The sequence below is a fragment of the Amphiprion ocellaris genome, chromosome 8 (genome assembly GCF_022539595.1).
Source record: "Amphiprion ocellaris isolate individual 3 ecotype Okinawa chromosome 8, ASM2253959v1, whole genome shotgun sequence".
In the NCBI taxonomy this organism is placed as follows: domain Eukaryota; kingdom Metazoa; phylum Chordata; class Actinopteri; family Pomacentridae; genus Amphiprion; species Amphiprion ocellaris.
Window position 1 is genome coordinate 26,281,896 of NC_072773.1, and position 13,360 is coordinate 26,295,255.

Consider the following 13,360-nt stretch of genomic DNA (forward strand, 5'->3'; position numbering starts at 1 on the left):
GAATTTTGAGTACTGTGTCGTGTGTTTTCCGACGTTTTCTAGTATTTCTCTTTCTTGCCTAGGTTTTACCTACCGTGAGTTAGAGCCTTGTTTTTGGTGTAGTAATACCTCCTTACCCATAGGAGTCCCCAAGGATTTAATATAGCCTTTGTTCTGATTTTTTGAGTATTTCCGGTTGTAGTCTTCCAGTCTAGTTTGTAGTTCTGTTTCTGAATATATGTAAAATAAACCTCTTTCTTAATTGTTGAAACGATCTGCTGTCTCATTTCCTGAGCCTTTAGAAATCGTAACCGTATCGTTCCAGAAAAACTGGTATTGTAGACGTTGACAGATGTTGGCACTGATCAATACCCCAAACCCCCTGTGGTTTTATTCCGGATGTTTTCTGCTGCAAAGAGCCAGCAGAAACTCTCAACAGCTACTTTTCCAGAAGTAGAAAAACCACATCTAAAATTCCATTAACCTTTTAGCTACACCCATCACTAACAACATCACATCGGAGCAGAGCTTTTCCCGACAGTAGCTCATATGTACGTGTAAGTGTCAGTTTTTTGGGTTGGTTTATTTTCTTTTTTGGGGGGGGGGGGGGGGGGGGTGTTGTTGAGCTTGAATTTTCTCACAGCAGAAATCACAGCTCTGTTGACATATAGAAGACCACTATGGTGAGGTATGGATATGAACAAAACCAGTTAAGATGATAAGCACCTCTGTAACTCAAACTGAAAAATTAAAGCTGAAGAAAAATTGTGAAGGTTTCAGTAAAGTAGGATTACTTTTTTTCAGAAAAAGGCTGAATTACAGATTGCATTCAGTTGAGTGAGAAGATGGCGGAAAAGACTGACTTTGTCTTTTTAAAATATGTTTGCATATGTAGGTAAAAGTGCATTTACACATGGAGGTCTTATGCATAAAATGTTTTATAATAACTATAAAATAGTCGCATTCAATCATGTTGGTTTTATTTTCTAATTACTGATGCTATGACATTTGCCCAGTCTTGTCATCTACAGCAATGCAACATGTTTTATATGTTGATATGCTTAGTTTAAAAAAGGTTGATATAACTGATTAAAGCTTCCATCCGTAGAACATAAAATTAAGCAAAGCAGACGTACCTCAGAATTGTGCAATCATGCACTTAGCTGTGTTCCGCCACTGAACTCTGGAATATGAAAGCAGTATATTTTACATTTCTTCAGCAATAAGAGCCCTAGATACAGAATTAGATTGTGAAGGAATGTGTGATATGTTGAAAATACTCCTGAGTTCTCCAGGCCACATGTTTTCTATTTCTCTATTTGAGTCTGTCGGTCTGTTTTGAAAGGAATTCCCTGTCTGTCAAAAATAGCTCACTAAATTATTTATGTGAGTGTGTGTGTATGTCTTTCCCTTGTGTAAGGTTAAAAAAATAAAACTAAAGGTTCCGGTTTCCTCCTTGAGTGCTGAGAACATGTTATTTTTCTTGCTCAGTTCTGCTCATTTGGGTTTACTAAATCACAGCCATATATTCTCCCGAGGAGCACATAGGTGCAAGACCTTCATCAATCACAGCTGTTAGTCTAAGAGATCACTTATCAGCTTCTAGTTGCTTTCAAGGGATTGGGCAAATAGAAATCTGTCAATCAATATGCAGTCCACAAAAAAGCAATTTGTCATTACAGAGGCTGGGACGGTGCTTCTTGTGAAACAGAGAGGTGGGAGGTCTTTAAAAGGGCGTCTGTTAGCTGAAACAGTTTGTCTCAGTTTGAACTCGCTCTGCAGAGGAGGAGCACATCAGCCAATGCTTTGAAGAACAGCACCACATGACGAAGTGTCAGTTTGACTTAAAAGCAAATTCCTTTCTTTGGAGTGGAAGTGGATATAAGAAAAGGATCTCTTTGCTTCAATGTGTGTGACAAAGGAGTCTGGTGTTTTCCATTGTCAAACACGTACCAGATGACCATCCTTGTGTCAACCCTGATTCAGAGCAAAGCTGAGGTAGGTGAGAACTTTTTTATGAGTGGATTATTTTTTTTTAAAAAATGCACCTCTACCACATTGGGCAGTGCAAGCAGGTCCAGAGTGTATTAGTCTATATGAAGCCTAGTGCTTGATTATATAGTTTGCTGACCTACATAGACAACAGACAGAAAAGAGAGAAAAATTATCATGTGATAAGTGACATTTGCATCATGTGCTCCTTCTTTGAACACATACCAGTCACGCTAATAGTTTTATTAGATTACAATAACTGAATTACTTATCATCATCAAACAGTGAGTCCTACATAAAAGTCTAGCAGGATGGTCTTTAAGCTCACACGCAGCATCTTGCTTTAGTTGGAGAACCACACTTCAAATTTCTCTGTTTCAAATTACTCAGTTCATTGTTTATCGAATACTTTAAAACCTAAAACTTGGATGGCGTGAGACTCTCTGACTTCTTGGCTCCAGGATAAAATTTTATGAAACGACGCAAAATTTGTATCCTATTATTCACAAACCTAAACCACAGTTACACAGTACAGCTCAGCTTTACATCAGGAACAGACAGAAAATATTTCTTTTCTCTGCGGCTTTCAAAGAATATTTTTTGTGTCTAAATACATCTCAGAGTTGACATGGGGAATAAACAAGTCATGTCCTTTAGTTTTGATTCAGTTTTTCGCTTCCATCTGTCTTAACAGTTTATTGCAAACCAGCACTGAATTCAAGAGGCAAGTGAAAGAGATTATCCAAAAATGCCTTCACATGCAGCCATTTCCCCTGCAGTGTGAAAAACACGTGTTTGTCACCATGTTTTAATTCTCATCCGAAGATTAAGCACATCTGCGGCCCATTTAACCCGTTTAGTTTGCCAAAAGGTGCTTGGTAGCAGGCATCATCAGCTGCAGGAGTCTGTGCATGTTGTCTGACCAGGCTTGCAAGCTAGAGGGCAGTGTTTGGCCATAAATGGAGCCTACTTCCACCAAACTAAGTTCCCTTGAGGTCACATTCGCTAAACTTTGATGTTTGCACATGTTACTCCAAGTTCAACTTGAGTCCTGAGATCTTGTCAAAATCAGAGCCAAGCAGTAGAGCATTTGCGCACAAATAGCATGCAAAGGTGAAAAATAAGTACTTGTAAAAAACTAAGTACTGAATTTTGGATTTAATTACAAGAGTAGATCAAATTCCTATTGTTAAAATGTTATACCACAATTAGGTGCAAGTTCAGTTAAGGTTTGCTTTTGACTTGTTTTGTCTTGTAAAATAATTTATGAGAAAGTTCTTTTATTGCAGAAAAGACTGCCACGATTTGGAAGGGATCACTGAATCAGAAAACGAATGCATTTTTGTTGAAATGTTAAGGTCAGGACGCCACATTAGCACTTCATTTAACCATGGTTGTGTTGGTTTCGGAGTATACGTTTACTATTGTAGCACACATGATACACTCAAGCACAGTCTACATGAGAAATGCCAAGAAGCAGTACTTTTAATGCATTGGTGCACTTTCCAGGTTGGTTTGATGATAATGTATGGCTGTGTCAGTTGCAGGTAAAGTGTCTGTGTGTCCTTATCTTCCTGAGCTTTCCTCTGACTATGGCTGAGGTCCCTGGTCCTTGCAGACACTCCATCACTAGGGAACATCTGCTGACAGTCAGGCAACTGGTACGTTGTCCAACAGCATTAGATCAATTGTGTTACACAGCCAGGGCTGAAATCCTCCTGTTGTTTTTTCTGCAGATGGATAACCAGTTGAGGAGTGGGTGTTCGATAACCTACACATTCATAGAACAGAGAAGTTTGGTAAGGTAACATTAGTTTTATGGCACCATTCTTAAAGCATGGAGTCAGACATTGTGTGCTTCATGTTTATTGCCTTGTGCTTGATTTCCCACAGAGCAAATGCTGCTTTGTGAAAGCTGCTTTACCCTGGATCCTGGAGCTCCTCACCATCCACTTCAAATACACCCGGGGTTCAGTCAATGACGGCTACGTACAATCCCTGAGAGCACTCATCCTCAACATCTACTCTCAGAAATGTGTGCCTCAAATAAATGAAGAGATTGAGGTGAGTGTGTGACTAAAGGATTGCATTTTAAAGAATGTCAAAGAAGAATCTGAAACATGTGATATGAGAAACTGGCCAACACAAGGAGATAAATCTCCTGTATTCAGAAAATACTTTAAGTATGGTTCTCAAAATCTGCTGCAGGACAAGCCAGAAAGTTTTGAGATGCTCTACAGAGGGTCTCCTTCAGATGCACTACAGAAGGTTTCAGAGGTGTTGTCCATTTACTGGGAGCTGATGACAACGAGGGACGCACCAGTCGACTGGAGATGCCAAAACGAATACACAGAAACCTTTAGCTCTGCCACAGAGCTGTCCACAGAGCCATTCGTACAATATTTTACAGGTGGGAGTCTCAAAAATTTCTACATTCTATGGTGAATTAAGCAGATGCACGCAAAGATTGAGATTACAGGTTATCTCTACTTGTCTACAGACAGTTATGATAGGAACTCAGCAAAGACGTCTCAGAGAAGACCAGTGATAAACCTGTATAAGCTTGGCTTCATAGTCACATCCATCTGCGGAGGACTGCTGTTCATACTTACCCTCTACTGTCTCATCACACACAAGGTAACAGTACTTCTATTTTGTTCATTCCAAAATCACACATGCCCTCATAAAGCTTAGCCCATGCATTCCAGCCATATTGCAATTCAGTGGGCCTTCACAGTCTGGCTGAGCGCTCTTGCAGAAGTACTAGCCCTCCCTCACTGGTAAATACGGAGCATAACAAAACAAGGTGGAGCCTGGCCTCACTGGCATATGCAGAAGTGCTGTTTTGGGGCAGCACATGCACAAACATCTGCAGATGCAAATGAAGTGTTTTCGGTTTGAGGCCATTTGGCACCATCAGATTTATTTGAGATGATGCATTGTGTGGTTCAGAGAAGTGGTTTACAATTCACTGAGGCTGACGGTCCTCATTGGGCCTTAGTAATAAAGGCAGCAGAAAACAGAAAAGGTGTTTGTTAGAGCTCACCAGTATCAGCTGCAGTTTGTTTCTGGTAAAACCATCCGTTCTCTGCAGAGCAGCTGTATGCTAATAGGTCTGCTAACAGCACAATATATGATCAAAAGTAGAAAAAAAAAATTCATGCCCTAGATTGTAAAATACAGTCTGGTCATAATGTTGTTTTTAAGTCTTTCTACAGCCTTTAATGTGTGTTCTTTGTGGGTAGGTCAAACATGGTCACACAGGAGTCAGCTTCTTGGAGGCAGGAAGCTGGAACTTAAAACTCTTGGATTATAGTGGAGAAAGCCTTGTGGGCCTGTGTTTTATGACATGCTCAATACAACCACATTTCATTAAACCTTATGGAGGAATTCATGTTCTGCATTAAATGGAGATAAATATTTGGGAGAATTGGGCTGTTAAAGCATGGGCTTTGTTTGCCTGAAACCACATATGCACTACACACAGGAAGGCTTGTAGTCAATGAGTCAGAATGTCACACTGTGAATAGTCAGTTTCAAAGAATGTTATATTGAATGAGGGAGTCAAAAGGAGGGACAAAAGATGGATTGTCAGCTTTCACACTACACCAGAGCTAAAGGAGGCTCCACACAAGTGCTGGGATGATGGCAAACAGTTTGATTTGAGTAGCTCTGCTGGGTTCATATGGGACCTCAGTGCAATCATTATATTATGGCTTGCTTTTCTGTTTTTCTTTCACTTACTTTTGTAATTAGCCAAAGGAAAAAGCCCTTTAAGGATTCATGCTGTCTTTGGACATGATTTGATTGTTGTGTTCAGAGTGCAGTCTGCCTGATGTGCAGGGACCACACAGTTGGAGAAAAGAGGCCGGACTGATTTCTCTCCCAGGAAGCATTAATTGTTTATGAACCAGTTTAGTTGCGTGCATGCAGTGACATAATGTAGCCAGCAGAGTAGAGGAGGGGCTGCATGGTTGGCAGTGAGTGTGTGGACATTCATTCTCATGGGTAATCAAGAGAATTTTCCACTCGTCCAATTATTTTGTAATGTTCAGGCCATGCTTGCTCCGGCATATTTTATCTGTAATCAATCTTTTTCCTGCCCTGCCACCAACTGCCCCTGAGCGTCTGAGCTTTATGTACTGAATACTCTAAAACATTAATCAACATCATCTGTGTGCTCATATGATGAAATGGACGACAAAATTTTGTGATTATTCAATTACTAAACTGCAGTCAGCCAGATTTTCACCATGAAACCTGGATTAGCAAACAGAATTAACTGCCATGCCACATTAAATTATATCTGAAAATATTTATACATGCATGCTCATTTTAAGCAGTAGAATTTGGTGCCTATTAAGCAGCTGGTTTATTGCATTTTCTAAGAAATGGCATGAAAAACAATCCTGGAAAGTCAAAGTAGTTTGTTTAGTTGAAATCAGGTTCCCATGTGGAGGTAGATGGTCAAATATTTTATAAAACCATGTCATGCATTTTCACAAGTTGAGCCCCACAAGGAACACCACTCTAATTTTGCTATAAACCACAACATGTGCAAGCCCTTGTCATTTTTTTGCAGAATTTTGGCAGTGTACAAGTCTATAGCAGCACGATGAGCCAAACAGAAGGCAAATGTAGAGCTCTTTTTCACCGTCAAATAGTCTTTCAAAAAGACCTCAAATTACCTTCAGTTTCCCTGCAGTGGGTCAAAATCCACTGAAAATATCCATGACTTCACAAGCTAGATTTATTTTGACTGAAATTTAATAGAAAATTAGTTGAGAACCACCATGGGCCACCACCAACCACTTCTAGCTTTGCTTTGTCTACGGGGGCAAGACAACATAATGCAAACATGGCATTCCCAGAGGTTTTAAAGTGGTCCTATGCTCACAAATGATCTTTTCACTGAAACAGTCATCCACATAGATGGCTGTAGAGAGTTTCGTTTGGTGGGGGAATCCGATACCGATAATAAAGTTTTCAGAGCAGGGAGAAAAATATTAATTCATCCATAGAAATGTTTTGCAGCATTATATTGAACTGTCCACCCTTTTGTGTGTGCAGTGTGATTTGTAGCTTATTGTTTTTAAGTGATTTAGTTACTTCAAAAAATTGGAAAATTATATGTCTGTTTCTTTGTCTCTTCTGCTTTAGTTTTTCCAACATGTCTTTACACTGGTTGAATTTCACAAAATGTTTTTTCTCAAATCAGAAAAGTCTCAATCCTCATGGCTCAAGAATACACACAAACTCAAGGTATGAACATATGGAATAATTTAACTAATAGTTATCTGCTTTTCCATGTTTGCTATTGCTAATGCATGCTTCTGTCATCTGGGTTAAAGCAGAGATCTGCAGGAGCTAGAGATGGAGCCACAGTAAAGTGAGTATCCTTTTCACCTATTCAGTGGACGATGGACAGTTAAACATCTGGAGCTGGCACAGACAAATCATCTAAAACAGATCCTTGCGTTAGAAAACTGTGACTGCAGTGCACATGAAGTACATCTTTATATTCTTTGTTTTTGCAGTATTATTCTCTCTCCTCAGCCAGTGAGGAATTCATCTCTGCAGCAGCAGCAGCAGAGCACTTGTGAAGCTGTACATTTCATCCACCATGAACACGTTTAATGTCAGTATTACATGTGTCATGTATCATGCTCACCTATTTAATCGGAAGCTTTGCTTTGAGTGAGAACAAATATGGACCTTATTTTGAATAATATGTATATTATGATGCATTATCTATTGCAAATATCTTTTCAAGTTCACTAAAAAAGGTTTATTTTTACAGTACTTAAATATGTTTAATGTATCTCCATTTGTTATTGCTTAATTGAATGTTTGTAATTTTGTTTGCCAAATTTTTCCACAAGTTATTTATTATGTTCACTCTATTCAATCTATAGATTGTCTATTATCTATTCAAACTGATAATAAAAGTTAACCAACAATACAATATCCAAATTTCTAATTCTCTCCAGCAGTCTAGCAACCAGTGCACTCATATGTAGACACAATTGAATCACATCTAAGGGGAGGTAATGGCCTCAATAAAGGTTTTACGTCACTTTGTAGCCTACATCCTGTTTGATGAATTAAAATTATTTTTTTCTGTCTTCCAAAGAGCTCTAGAAAGCATCTGAGTTCACTTTCAGTTGATATTATTGATCAATACAGTGTTTACTTACCAGTTTCTAAATATTATGATCAAAGATGTGTATAGTATAGTATATTCTGTTTCATTGCAAAACAGTACCTACACATTATAAAAAATATAATGGTTTTTCAAACATTCTGAACTGTTGTTTCTGGCAGATAGTCTGTGGAAACAGTCTTATGTCAGTCATAAAAAACAGAACTGTTGATACTGGCAGAGAAACAATTCAGTGAGATGTATACCAGCCACTGTTGCAGCTTTGAAAGAAATGTACTCCCAGCACAGAGCATGACACGGTTTGGTGGGAATAACATATTATTGCTACAGTTTACCTACATACATGCATGACAATGAATTCTTATTGAATGGTGGTGGAAACTAACAAGAGAATGTCGTGAAAAAGGGCGATTCATGTGCATTCCCTAATGCCGTAGTGACTTTCACTCATGTTTACTCAGTGACGGCCCAGCTGAATGTTTTACAACATGGTTCTGCCTCTGCAGAACCATGTGTTGTATAGCATGACCTGTAACACATTAAATTTCACAGGCTACCACTTATCAGTATGAAAACCACTGTTGCGCTAGCATTTTTCCATCTTTCATCCATTACAAAGACGGAAAGTATTCTCAGTTCAATTTACTGCCTGTAGAAGATGAAGAGTAAAGCTGTTTTCAACAAAAAATGTCAGAACTGCCGAAGAGTAGTTGTGTGTGCGTGCGTGCGTGCGTGCATGCGTGCGTGCGTGCGTGCGTGCGTGCGTGCGTGCGTGTGTGTGTGTGTGTGTTGTGTGTGTGTGTGTTTTTCACTTTCACTAGTTTAAAGAGAACAAAGCATGTTTTGTTCCTAAAAATATATCACCATCAGTTATGAGGACAAATAACACTGGGGACTGTTTGTGTTCCACAGATGTAATAATCAGTACAGATTCCAAAAATAAAGAATCGCTTGACAAAAAATTGTATAACTCATAACCTTCTGGAAAAATGGAAACACACTAAGTAGTGTCAATCCTTACAATAGCTTGTTGTCCAAATGTGGTAAACAAACAGTTCTCTGTGGAATACAGTAACATGCACGCTGGCTCAGAAATTACACCTTGGAGAAAGAAAGTCTTAGAAGTGACTATGAAGACAGAACACAGCGATTCAATCATAGCTTTGAATAATTAAGAAGCTCCTTTGAAGAGGAACACAGGTTTCATCAGTTACAAAAACACTTCGTAGTATCTCAAATGTTGATTAAAAATTATTCACTGCATTGAAAAACAAGTATTATCAAACTGTAAATACATTGTTAAGTATCCTCTACTGAGAATATGTTAAAAGATGATTTTTCTAAAAAAGTATTAATGAGAATCATTGCGGCTCAGTTTGCTGTTTTATCACCTTGTGCCACATGGTGGAGGCAAAGATCCAAACTGATTCTCACACAGGTTACTGTCAGTTTTACGCAGATGATGCCACAAACAGAGCTAATGTTCATCAGCTACAACATATATACATATATATATATTTGTGTCTATGTGTGTGTGTGTGTGTGTGTGTGTGTGTGTGTGTTAGAGACATTTCTCATCGCTCTCTGTCATCTGGTTCGTGTTATTTCCCCTTGAATAACATGGGAAATGTTTAATTGCTACTAATAACAGTTTAACGACACTTCTTCACAATTATGTTTGAATAGAAAGTACAGTGAACAACATAAGGAAAATGTTGCGATGTGTGATGAAAAAAGCATTTCAGATAACATGTTGGTGAGAGAGATCAGGAAGCTCTACACATCTATAAAAGCAACCTGCCGCAAACAGTAGGCAGCTTCGGCAGGAATGTCTTTGGCACTGATCTGATTGGCATCCAACCGCAGCATTTTCAGCTTGGAGAAGTTTGTCATGTCAGCAGTACTGCAGAAGCTGCCCAGGGAGAACTCTAAAAGTGGAGAGGAATATGAAAAGAGGTTAAACTTTATGTCGCAGACTTTCATTGTCATCTTGTGAGACATATCAAGAACCAACGTATTCTATTTTCAAACGTGCTTCCCAGCTAAGCAAACAGTCTCAAAACGGCCATATGTTCTTTCTGGAAAGTATGTCAGTGCTAAAAAGCCAGATGTGGGATCTCACACTGTTATATTACAGTTGAATTGACAACCATTTAATTACAATGTCATATGAGATCAAATCTTGACATTTTGTTTGAATAAAATCACTCATAACAAGCTTTCTGGACTTTGTAGTGATTTTTACTGTGTTTTGTTTTTGCTTTTTTTTTTTTTTTTTTACTGGAATTGCATCTAAGAATATAGGAAGTCTGTCCTATTTGGGAAAATGTGTGTGTATATATATATATATATATATATATATATATATATATATATATATATATATATATATATATATATATATATATATATATATATATATATATATATATATATATATATATATATATATATATATATATATATTTGAAAAACTGCTGCAGCGGAAGGGTGTAATTTAAAAAAACAAACTGATATACAGCTTAAAAACTCTGCTTCTGCTGTCATCTAGTGGTTGAAAAATTGTCATTGCTGTATGCACAGCTTCCACCCTAAGAGTAAGGCACAGTGTTTACATCACTGTTGGGCAATGGTCAAAATGTACCTTCAGAAATGTAATTTAAGTTTAAGGACCAAATATGATTACAAGTTGGATGACTGAACTTACAAATGCATGATAAGGGGTACTATTAAAGCAAGGCAAGCATAAGCAATTCATATCTCAACTTCACTTTAGTTGATAAACACAGAAACAGCTGGAGTGGATTAAATCAGTGGAGGATGGATGTGTTGAGTTAAGGTACATGCGACCACATAAAAGGAGCGAGCAACAGAAAAATATGTCTCACTTTTTTAAAACTTATACTCTAACAAACTATATTTGGTAACTAAACTTCCTAGCTTTCAGGTGCCACTCAATTATGCCAGTTTAATCATATATAGGAGAGTCACAAGTGCCAGTTTCAACATCTGATCTATGTTTGTGATAGATTTGTGTTGTTAATTGAGTTGGTGTCTGTGTCTCACTGAGCAAAAACAACCCAGTCAGTAAATCTACCTTTAATTCTGATTGAGGACATTGGTTCTGTTTTGAAGATCATCACTGCAGTGTCCTAAAGTAACCTATCAGATGAATGACCCTAATGAAAACATTCAAATAAACACTTGAACAGTTTAAAAAAATAATTACAATTTTTGTTTGTTAAAAATAAGGTAAGAGGTGTTCACAATCACATCATACTTCTGTGTTACCTTTAATTTGTGACCCTAAACCTATAATAAAATCTCTGTGTATTATATAAATTTACATAACGGATAAGTGTTCATACCTTTGATCTTATTGGCTTGCAAGTAAAGGTTCTCCAGGTTCCTACTAATCACAGGGATCCTCTCCAGTTTATTGAAGGACAGGTCGAGCTCAACCAGTGTGCTGATATTGAAGACCCTGGATGGAAGTCCTTTGTCAGTCAGCTTATTATGAGCCAATCGGACAAACTGCAGTTTGGGATACATTTTGAGAAAGTCTGCCGGCACGCTCTCTATGTTATTAAACTCCAGGTAGAGCTGCTGCAGCCTCCCAGGCAGGTTGTCGGGAATTTTGCTCAGCTTGTTTTTTCTCATATCCAGCATGGTCAGAGACTTGAGTCCCTTGAACAAACCTCCAACATCCTCTAGGTCATTTGCCTGGAGATGAAGGGTTGTGAGGTTGGCCATCCCCTCGAATGAGTTGGAGAGGATTTTGGAGATCTTGTTGTGACCGAGTCGCAGGTCTGCGATGCCCTTGGGCAAGTTGGGAGGCACACGGGTAAGCTCATTGTGGTCCAACAAGAGTCGATCCAGGTTCTTGAGCTTGCTGAAGACGTTCTTGCCAATCTTGTCTGAGTTGAGCTGGTTGTGAAACAAAACAACCCAGATCAAACTGGTGGCGTTGTCAAACACCCCATCCTGGATGCCTGTGATCTGGTTACGTTGCAGGTAGACGTACTTTATATGTGAGGGGACGTAGGGAACGTGCTGAAGGTGGCGGCTGTGGCAGTACATAGCTGTAGGGTAGGCAGAGGGGCAGTCGCACTCCAGGGGGCAATCCACATCAGCAGCCTGCCACCCAGCATGCCGCCGTCGCCCTCGCAGATGGGACAGCCACTGGAATTGGCTGTAACGCTGGCTGATGCTCAGATCCACTATTCCCATTAAGAGGAGTAGCACTGCAGTCCGCATTATCACTGATGGAAAACCCAGAGGAAAAAATGGGTGGAAATTATGTCATTTAATGGTGACGTAAAGTGCACGCAGGTGTACAAGTTAAGACAGCAGTTACAAAGTGTACAGTAGGTGCAGTATACCTACCAGCTGGTTGATCTGAGACGATGCCTTCTCCCTCGTTCCCTTTGCCTGTGTCTTTCACAGACTGAGAGGAACATATTGTTGGCATAGAGTAAATATCCCCCTTCTCTCTGCAGCTGTAGCCCCAGCCACCAGGTTCCATTAGCACACATACCTTTTTTCCACTTGCAAGTAAAACCACAAAATAAATTGCAGTATATCACCTCCAGCCACGTCAGTATTAATCCCATCTGTGAGCCGGTGTGCCGGTGGGGACATCTGCTTTTTAACAACCTTGTTTTCCCTTTTTGCGACATGCCTTATCATTAGGACAGTCTGGCTTGCTGTTTATTGTCATGGGGCGAACCCTATGGTGAATTTACGAATCAGACTTGACATTATAATTGGTGCTGTTTTCTAATTCCTAAGACAAAGCAATGTGGCTTAGGTTACTCTATGAGCAACAGCATGTTTTTTTTTTCAGTATATACTGTAAATTTCAACACAGTATTCCAAACCCTGTTATTTGCCCACAGTCATCCTCCATATGCATTTTTCCTTGCTTGTTCTGCTTGCTGCAAGTGGTACTTTTGTCAATTACAGAGAAAGTGAACACATGTTTGTGCTGGCGCCTGCAGACAGCATAGCATCATTATCATCCAGCCGACAGTCTCCAGAATAGGCCTCACCATTCGTGTCTTCCACTGGAGCAGAAAAAATTGGATACAGAGTTTCAAGGATTATGTTTCTTACCAACAATCTGCTTTCCCAGTCCCTTTGAAGAAGTGGAAGACAACTTCCTGATTTGTAATGGAAGCTTTTCAACCAAGCAATTACATCCCATTTGAAAAAAGAGAAAATCTG

General features: G+C 39.1%; 2 protein-coding genes across 9 annotated transcripts; one reads left to right on the top strand and one right to left on the bottom strand.

Moving 5' to 3' along the window:
- Positions 1-1,725: 1,725 nt before the first annotated feature.
- Positions 1,726-10,352, top strand: csf1b (colony stimulating factor 1b (macrophage)). Of its 8 annotated transcripts, none has more exons than XM_023282785.3 (9): positions 1,727-1,977; positions 3,513-3,632; positions 3,708-3,770; positions 3,865-4,035; positions 4,180-4,381; positions 4,472-4,608; positions 7,190-7,233; positions 7,323-7,360; positions 7,509-10,352. In XM_023282785.3, exons 1-8 carry the CDS (start codon positions 1,936-1,938, stop codon positions 7,357-7,359), a joined length of 816 nt encoding a protein of 271 aa, XP_023138553.1. In that variant the 5' UTR covers positions 1,727-1,935; the 3' UTR covers position 7,360; positions 7,509-10,352. The 8 variants fall into 8 exon arrangements, with proteins under 8 accessions (XP_054869135.1, XP_054869136.1, XP_054869134.1 ...); XM_023282790.3 differs by having other exon boundaries at positions 3,519-3,632; positions 7,326-7,360; XM_023282787.3 differs by having other exon boundaries at positions 1,728-1,977; positions 7,326-7,360.
- fmodb (fibromodulin b) lies at positions 9,033-12,717 on the bottom strand. Its single transcript, XM_035954016.2, has 3 exons — positions 12,521-12,717; positions 11,503-12,396; positions 9,033-10,062 (listed from the first exon to the last, which is right to left on the bottom strand). Exons 1-3 carry the CDS (start codon positions 12,657-12,659, stop codon positions 9,911-9,913), a joined length of 1,185 nt encoding a protein of 394 aa, XP_035809909.2. The 5' UTR covers positions 12,660-12,717; the 3' UTR covers positions 9,033-9,910.
- Positions 12,718-13,360: the final 643 nt, after the last annotated feature.